The 9,615-nt window shown below is 36.6% G+C and overlaps 1 protein-coding gene across 1 annotated transcript; it reads left to right on the forward strand.

The window, feature by feature from the left end:
- The first annotated feature begins 4,460 nt into the window (after positions 1–4,460).
- On the forward strand, positions 4,461–9,079 carry LOC127454396 (iroquois-class homeodomain protein irx-1-like). The gene is made up of 4 exons (XM_051721579.1): positions 4,461–4,898; positions 6,476–7,475; positions 7,712–7,784; positions 8,722–9,079. The coding sequence occupies exons 1-4, from the start codon at positions 4,662–4,664 to the stop codon at positions 8,777–8,779; spliced, it is 1,368 nt and encodes a 455-aa protein (XP_051577539.1). The 5' UTR covers positions 4,461–4,661; the 3' UTR covers positions 8,780–9,079.
- The last annotated feature ends 536 nt before the right edge of the window (positions 9,080–9,615 follow it).

A 9,615-nucleotide genomic window follows, 5' to 3' on the forward strand; every position in this document is an offset into this window, starting at 1 on the left:
CACATAAAATGGATGACTTTCTTGCAATACCTGCCTAATAGTGAGCCACATGTTAATAACACTTATTCAGCATAAGTAACCTATGTAGATTTACCTCCATGTAAAGTGGACACATATGTAAAGGGAGATGCCAACATTAGAAACCTACGTGCATTCAGTATGATTTAATGGTCATCAAGCTTTATTATATGACGTATGCTGTGCATGAGCATAAAGATCTGAAAAGTGTTTTTGCAGAGGACTTTAAGTAACTAGGACTATGTAAGTTGGGACACCACTTGGAGCAGCACCATTCTTTTGACATCAATGTGACAAGCAAAGTGACAACACAAGTGAGTCAAGGCATTACAATAAAAAATATAAACACAAAGCTGGCTGTAGTATAATGACATAATCCCTCATTTTCATTTTACTATAAAAATCTAATTTTGCTGCATTGTGACATAAATAATGAATGAGGAATTTTTTTTTAATAAGTGTATTTATTAAGCATTTATAACATGTAAGTTTAACGCTCACTATTTGGCAAGTATTGGATGAAAGTTGTCCTTTTGTGGTTGTTGCTATAACTGCATATAAATGATTTATAATGCATTTGTAATTGGCATAGTAGTCATTAATGAACCCCTTTATAAACCCTTACCAAAGGGGATATTTCAAAAATCATAAGATTAAAAACATTGATATTTTCCATTAGATTGATGATGATAGTGAGGATGAGGATGATGATGTTGCTGGGAAATTTCAGGCACATATCTTTACCTTGAAAGTATTAAACAGATAAAAAATATGAAACAAGCTATCAGAGTCTAGAGTTGCAAAGATCATTTGTGTACCACTCATGCATTCATTATTACAGACACATATGGGCCCTGCCATAATTAGCTCACAAGCTGAGATGTAAACAGTAAGTGCAGACAAGACAGAGTTTGCTATGGTGCTTTAACTGTGGATCATGGGCCTGTTAAATCGGTACACTTACAGCATCCCCAAGACCATGAGCATAAAATGTTACAATGTTGGTTGATGCTGAAATTCTGTGCAAAAGCTCCATTTGACCACTGCTGACTCAAGTCTGGCTCGGGTCATCATTGAGTCCAGAGGGGATTTACTCAGTAGCATGGTTGGTAGAGATGTCCTGGTTCCTTTTAATAGCATTAAAGTTTCAAACCATTAGGTCTTTAATCTAGAGAGAAGAGACTCCAGCACATGCCTTTGATCTCATTGCTTTTGGCTATTTAAAGTCGACAGTTTAGCTCAATGCCATTCCCTGTTTTCGTTTGTGCTACATGAGTTCATAGTGTTGTAAGAATTGCCCTACACCTGTACTTAAATAATGTACACTGACATGCTTGAGGAATGCATTGATTTTTGAGTTCTATGAAATCCAAATCCAAATGGTATACTCTGCACTGCGAGAACTGTTTCATGAAGCTTGCATGCAGATGACTGAGTCTACTCAAACTGGAAGAATGCATTTGTTCATTACAGTGAAATGGAAGTTAAATAAGAAAACACTGCCAGCAATCCAAAGCAAATCCAAAGTTGTTGTTTTGTTTTTTTTTTGTTTTTTTTTATACATGTAAGTTACACACCAGCATCATCACTATACAGCAAACTTAAAATCATGTTCTTTACCCTCTTTTAGATTCTAAATAGATGTAAAACACCACATGAACTCCACCATCAAATTTGTGTGGCGGTGTTTTTTTTTTAATAAAGTCTTAAGTCTAAAGTTTTATTTATCTAGTCTAAAAAAATTTTTTATGTCAAAACAACCTTTGAAATATGCAGTTTACCCAATGTAATCACTGCTTTGCTAAGCTGAGAGATTGTATTTTTTATGACAGAACAAGAGCAGAAATTTTTTTTTACCTTGCTTAAGGGCATGTGTACTAGTGTACTTTTCATAATTTATAAATGTGTGCAAATATGTCTGTCATTGCATACATGATTGTGGTACAATGTTCACCTTAAGTGTCTGAATTAAAAATAAATAAATAAATAAATAAAACACGTTTAACTCATGCTGCTGTTTTTATCAGATGAGTTTAAGATGTCAGAGAGCACGCTACAGGTATATTTAGTAAAGTTACATCAAGCTCTTGCAGTTGCAGTGGAAAGTGATAATGAGACTTTAACAAGCCCCATAAATCAGTTAAGTGTGAACACGCTTTATTGCCCATAGATTACGCGTGCCATTGTTTGACTAGGGTCAGCCTTCAACCTCTTTACGATTTATTTTCCCCATTGACCCGAAAGAGGAAATTTGATATAATCGTGCTAAAAATAAATAAGTAAATAAATACATAAATAAAATAAAAATAGTAGAATAAATAAATAAATAAAATAAGCGAAAACAATTGTAAACTCTATATAAATAATAATAATAATAATAATAATATATATATATGTGTGTGTGTGTGTGTGTGTGTGTGTGTGTGTGTGTGTGTGTGTGTGTGTGTGTGTGTGTGTGTGTGTGTGTGTGTGAGTAAAGTAAATGTATGTTTTTGTTTTAAATGTTATAGCCACAGTAGCCTACAACTGTGTGTAAAATTAGCTTTCAGCCCGTATCTAAGACTTCTTTTAAAAATGGTATAAATATATATATATATATATATATATATATATATATATATATGTGTGTGTGTGTGTGTGTGTGTGTGTGTGTGTGTGTGTGTGAAAAGAAACAAATATTTGTGCAATCCTTAAATTTCACCCCCAACATTTCTCAAAATTGAATGTCCATTCTCAACGTCTCTGTCTTTGTCGTTTGGAGATATCTGCAGTATCATATCTGCATGATCTTCAGCTCTGCACGTTTCGAGCGGGTTATCATCATTGCCATTCCTCCTTCTGTCTGATGTGTTCCTCTGATTGGCATCAGTGCCCTCGGATATTTTCAACAGATCCTCCACTCGCGGCCATCTGGGGCAGATCACAATCAATGGCTTCATCTGAGCCGTTAAACTATTAAATCCACTATATACTATCAACGAGCACAACTTTAGCAGCGCTCGAGCAGCGACCCCATGCAAGAGCGAGTCCCGGACCCTGGAAACGAAGACCGCAACCGCATATGCAAACGCAAACATTAGTGCATGTAGTTAGTCTCAAATTATATATATATACACGAAAAAAAATAAAATTTACTTAAATATACTAATAAATATACAAAAGTCAAATGATAGGCTATATATGTTAAAATAGAAATAAGATACTTTGGGAAAGCACGTTTAAAAGAAAAACATCGCAGGAAAAATAAATAAATAAAATAAAAAAATAAAAATAAAAAAATCGTTTTCGCATTTGTATTGCCTATATTAACCAAAGACAAGAGTGCTGCAAGTTTGGTGCATTTTTAATCGTTATTGTTGGGAGTTATTTCGGTAAAGATGTGGTGGAATTATGTGAGATTATTGTTACCGACATTAAATCTGAACTGTCAGACCACAGACGATCCCATTATCTGTCATGTCTATTATTAGTGGTATTAATAATTTCGGGGTGTTTGCAGCTAAATGGTGCTTGTATGCATGTTAATGAAGTGCTCAAGATTATTCACGACATCACCTCGTTCAGTATTTAACAATGAAACATAAATACAAAGTCCCCCAACGCCCCCTCCTCCTATGTGTACTTGTAAGTGCCTCGGGGTTATATATGTGTGTGTGTGTATGTGTGTGTGTGTGTGAGAGAGAGAGAGAGAAGAGAGAGAGATAGTAGAAATGGAAAGATTCTTTTTTTTTTTTTTTTTTTCTGGACAGCCAGAAAAATCCTTATAATGTTTTATTACTGCCCCGTTGACCAATATTGAGAACGGTCGATTAATCTGTTTTAACAAATGAAAGTAGTCGACAAAGTCGTTGCACATAAATGATGCGGAATATGTCTTTGAAAGTTCATGCATTAGAAACTGTCAGTAAAGACGTAAAATGAAAAATAAATTCATGAGATTTAGTGTATGCAAATGCACATCTTTAATTATTTAGATCCACTCCAAAAGAACAATAAAGCAAGTGCTTAGTTTGAAAATTTGATTGTGTATTTTTTTCAACCAAATGTTACAATATTCTACCAATCACTCACTGTAAATAAGCACATTGAGAAAAAAGCAAACAAACAAACAAACAAAAACCAAAAACCAGTTGTTTAATCGCCAATACCTCGTGAAGATGTCATCGCGAATGTTGTTTTAGTTCATAAGAATTATGACCCATTCAAATAAGTTCCGCGTGCCTATAAGTTTATTTGCCCAGTGCTGGACAGCTGTAAAATCGTGTAGACAGGTTGTCACACTACAGTGAATGGATTCTATTGCTAAACATTTAACATACAATCCTCCAAACAGTGCAAAAGTGGCCCTGGCCAATGCACTAACCACATGCGCCAACGAGGAGGAGCTTGGGACGCCAATCAAAGCATCAACTTCAAATTGTATCTGAGAGATCAGCCCGGGACCTAGGGGCAGAGACATCAGTTGGAGCTCAATTGTTGATCTGATCACATCCGACGGACTTGCTGTAAAAGAGAAGCTGAGATTTCAAGACGAGCATTTACCATTCTCACCCTGTTCTGCTTGAGAGAGAAACTCTTTCGCTTTTTCTTTTGGTGGTCTATTCGCGTTTTGGCTTGCTTTGGCTTCCGACGTGGCGAAGGAGATGTCTTTCCCCCAGCTGGGTTACCCTCAGTATTTAAGTGCCTCCCAGGCGGTGTATGGAGGTGACCGTCCGGGAGTGCTGACTCCCTCATCCCGCGGAGGGAGCGCTGAGATCGGTGGAAGCGCGTCAGCGGCGGCCGCGGCGGTGTCCTCGGTGCTGGGCATGTATCCGTACGCACACAACTACAGCGCCTTCCTGCCTTACACCAGCGCCGATCTGGCACTTTTCTCCCAAATGGTAAGAAAAGTATTTGTGCATTCATAAACGGATCTTATTTCCCCTTTTATTGCTTTTCTATTTTTTTTTTTTTTTCAGAGCATCGTATCCCATGATTTCCAAATACATTTTGGGATTGCACACATGCAGGGTAAATGAACGGAAGCTTGCATTTTACATGGCAAGTTTATCTACAGCTTTTAACATTCAGACTAGGTTATCTTTTAAAAAATCCAAATAGAGCACAATAATTAAATTCAGTGTTTCCGACTGCCATGATATACCCCGAAAACTTTTGTCCCGGTTCGGATTTTGAGTTGGAGAATTTTTCTGCGGGTTTTTAGTAACGGCATAAAACCAAAAATTGCCAAATTCTTACATTTTAAACATGTTTTAATTGTTCTTCAGCTTAAATTAATTCAAATAGTTTCAGTTGAGCATTTTGATGTTGTCAGAGGACATATTCTCGCCCTTGGAAAAAAAAAAAAGAAAGAAAGAAAAAAAAAAGGCGAAATTAATTATTGTTTGAAACGGGTTGCCTTCATCAATAAATAAATATATAAATAAAAATCATTGGACAGTTTCCTACCTAAATATAAAAGCAAATAAATAAATAAATAAATAAATAATAAAATAAGCAAAGTAATAAAAAGCGCAAAACTTGGGAAAAGGATGTTTTACATCATCTTGTTAATGCAGTTCACAACAGCAGTATCCATTCATTTTCTTTACTCAAAGAGCAGTATGTCACAGCATTTCCAAAATGAGAAACATATATGTATTTATTAAACAGCTGTGCCTCTCAATAAGCTATAAGAAATACTTATATCTTTCAATCACATTGTGTCATAAATCCCTTGCGCATGGTAAATTTATTTATTTTTATTTATTTTTTTCACTACCTCAGTGCAGCTAAATACTAATTTTCTGCTTTAATAATTAATATCATGCACATGCATATGTCTGTAATTTTTGTTCTATCATTGACAAATAATGATATTGGTAGTAAGGCCTATGTCATGGGTGAACCTTATTTTAAATATAGGCCTATAGTTGTACACACAATCACACAACGGTCTGAAATTAATAAGATCATATTGATTGTAAGTTGTAATTTTTTAGTGTAATTCTACTTATCTCTACTGTATCAAAGTTTTGGATAACATGTCTATTTTTTGTGCTATTGCTTGTATCTGTGGTCTAGCTTTTTGCCCAGTGTTGCTCAAAGGTCAAAGCAAATGATAGTTTAAAAAGGTCGGGTAAAATAATGCTGCAATAAATCAGATTTATTATTATTATTATTATTATTATTATTATTATTATTATTATTATTATTAATTAATTAATGTATTTATTTATTTATTTGAGGAGAACAGGCAAATAGAGAAGAAATTACTTTGGCGCAGAAAAATAGCAATGTAGGCTATACGAGTGAACTGATAAACACTCATGTCTATCGTTTCAAGATAAAGTTAAAGATAAACAGGGGATTTGTGATGCATGCAGCATATTAAGACTTAATTTGAGCAGATTGTTGTACGTGCTCAAAACAAATTTCTGATATTCTGTTCCTTTTTTTCTTGTCAATGCCATTTTAGGGCTCTCAGTATGATTTAAAAGACAGCCCTGGTGTTCATCCTGCCAGCTTTGCTGCCCACACTGGCCCTGCCTTCTACCCCTACGGGCAGTTTCAGTATGGAGACCCTGCCAGGCCTAAAAACGCCACACGGGAGAGTACCAGCACTCTGAAGGCTTGGCTCAACGAGCACAGGAAAAACCCCTATCCCACCAAAGGCGAGAAGATCATGCTGGCCATCATCACCAAGATGACCCTCACACAAGTGTCCACATGGTTCGCCAACGCCAGGCGGAGACTCAAGAAGGAGAACAAGGTGACATGGGGCGCCAGAAGTAAAGAGGATGAAGATGGCAACATATTTGGTAGCGATAACGAGGGGGATGCAGAGAAGAACGAAGATGAGGAGGAAATAGATTTGGAGAGCATAGATATTGACAAGATCGATGACAATGATGGAGATCAAAGCAACGATGAGGATGAGGAAAAGCGTGGGGAACTCCAGAGCCTGCAGGAGAAACGGCATGTGCTTGCCCTCCAGGCCCAGGAGGCCTACGAAAAATCCAAATCAAACGCCATTTCTGTCAGCAAAGAGCCGTCTGACGGAAACAACAACAACACAAGGGTACTGTCCCCTGGTCGGCAGGGAAGTTTTCAAGTTCCTGTTAGCAATAAGCCAAAAATATGGTCGTTAGCGGAAACTGCAACTAGTCCAGATAGCTCACTGAAACCAACCTCACCCTCAGTTCCCGCCACTCACGCCGGTGCTCACCCGGCCTTCCTGCCCAACCACGGACTGTACACGTGCCAGATTGGAAAGTTCCACAACTGGACAAATGGCGCATTCCTGGGCCAGAACTCCCTGCTGAACGTCCGATCTTTCCTCGGCGTCAATCAGCATCACCATAATCATCATGTTCATGTGCAGCAGCAACAACAGCAGCCCACTTCGGTGGTGGTGTCACCTATGGCAGCCGTGAACAGTGACAATGCGCCAGAGGACCTCAGTCCAAAACACATAGGTATGCACCATGAGTCCATAACAAATGGGCCCCACATTGCAATATTATTATTATTATTATTATTATTATTATTATTATTATTATTATTATTATTATTGCTTTGAAGATTAATTATCTGTAGCCTATACTAAATGTAGTGCAAATCCTAATGAGGTTTTTATTTATTTTTTTATTATTTTATTTTTTATTATTTATTTAAAAATATTTATTTATTTATTTTATTTTTTTTATCACAGATCGGGAAAATGTTCTCAGAAATGAGTCACCAACGCAACCTTTAAAGTCATCGTTTCGTCCTCTTCATGACAGGTAAATTTGTATTCTATATATTTATTATTATTATTATTATTATCATTATTATTATTAAACGATAAAACGCACTTTTATCAAACGTCTGTTTTATATCCGCTTATCTGAGAAAGACTCATAGGATAAAGCTATTTCCTCGCAGACAGGAAGAGAAAAATCTGAGCTTAGCGCTTATAATAAATAGTTGTGCTTTTCCTGCTGACAAAGGGCCACGAATCCCCCTCCCCACACACACACACACACACACACACACACACTCTGTCTCTCAGGAGAATAACTACTTATCAAGTCACCAGGGCTGTGTGCTTTTCCTAAAGACCCTTGGGAAATGTGAACCTCGGGGGAGCAGTCTTGCTGAAACTTTCCCCTTTTAAGTGCCACATTTTATTTATTTATTTATTTATTTTTTTTTTTTTTTTTTTTTTTTGTGTGTGTGTGTGTGTGTGTGTGTGTGTGGCATAATTGAACCAGTCGCACCAGTGGATTTGCTGGTAAACCACAATACTAGTCCATTCATATACTACCGTTATTAAAACGTATGTTTATGGCCGAAACACACTGGTCTTGCCAGTCTACAGACTATAGATGGATTTACCGCTCTATATTTAGGCTACTTTCGTTAACTGCGTTATTCTCAAGCTTAACAGTACATTAGATAATGTGGATTCACTGTCTTAATTAAATTCATGGCACTTTGTATATCTCCACTATATGTTCCCTTTTTCATGTTACAGATATATCCTATTCATATTTAAATGAACATGGGCTACTTATCTGTTAATATATCCTCATAGCCTATTTGTTAATAATAAAAGGTATACTGAAGCATTTGCCGACACGAATTGTTTATTAGAGTGGCAAAACGTGATGCTCTTGTTTTGGAGATAGATACCATATACCATATAACATCAACCTGTTTCTCTGTCTGTCTCCTCAGCCCAAGAAACCAGCAGGAATCAACGCAGAGGGTCCTAACAGCTCTCTCTTCCGCTTGATCAAGACATTTGCCCTGGAAAAAGACTGATGGCACTCATAATGTGACAATGAAAACTAAATCAATTCAGCATAGCATTCAGATACTCTAAAACAAATGGCCGAGTTTGATTAGCACCCGGTGGAGTTGTACATAATGACACCTGTGATCCCTTCCTTACCGTGGGACATTTGGTAGGCTTATTTTGTCTTTGTGTGTTGGTGTTTTCCTTTAAGGTGACCCACATCTGTAAATAGTGAGTTGAAGGAGTTTGTTCAGATCATATATTTTGTCTAATAAACGAAATGAAATTATATACAAATTCAACGTATGCTTTTTTGTGGCTTCTGAATGGGTTAAGGTATTAGTGACGTTATCACAACATGCATTTATTTATTTGAATCTTTATTTAATTTGATAGTTTTGTTGTCGACTTCTTAATGTTTATTATTATTGTTTGTAGTAGTAGTAGTAGTAGTAGTGGTAGCATTACTTCGAATAATCTCCGTCAATAATAGCGAATGCTTTTTAAAGTGGGGAAATGAATTGCCGGTTGTTTAGTTTGCATGGGGCAAATAGATCTCAAAATATTTTGCGGGAGTGTTCAAATTCATTTGTTAAATGGAGCTGGCTGGAAATGCATTGAGGTGCTAATAAGAGACCAGATGGCTGCTGGCGGCGGAAAATAGACCGAAGCAGCTGGGAATATCATTAAGTAATAATGTGGGAACGCCCTGTGCAAACAAAATCAAATGGTTAAATCTAATCTGTCAGAAAAAGAAGAAGAAGAAGAAGAAAGAAAGAAAAAAACTCGATACGATAATAAATTATTAATTTGTTGAGGAGAGTGACATTCAG

Source organism: Myxocyprinus asiaticus, chromosome 16 (genome assembly GCF_019703515.2).
Source record: "Myxocyprinus asiaticus isolate MX2 ecotype Aquarium Trade chromosome 16, UBuf_Myxa_2, whole genome shotgun sequence".
NCBI lineage: Eukaryota > Metazoa > Chordata > Actinopteri > Cypriniformes > Catostomidae > Myxocyprinus > Myxocyprinus asiaticus.

Excerpts from the sequence above, each read along its gene's own strand:
- LOC127454396 (XM_051721579.1), top strand. The coding sequence starts at position 4,662 with ATGTCTTTCCCCCAGCTGGGTTACCCTCAGTATTTAAGTGCCTCCCAG. Across the intron at positions 7,476-7,711 it reads CCTCAGTCCAAAACACATAG|ATCGGGAAAATGTTCTCAGA; the intron begins GTATGCACCATG and ends TTTTTATCACAG. Across the intron at positions 7,785-8,721 it reads TTTCGTCCTCTTCATGACAG|CCCAAGAAACCAGCAGGAAT; the intron begins GTAAATTTGTAT and ends CTGTCTCCTCAG.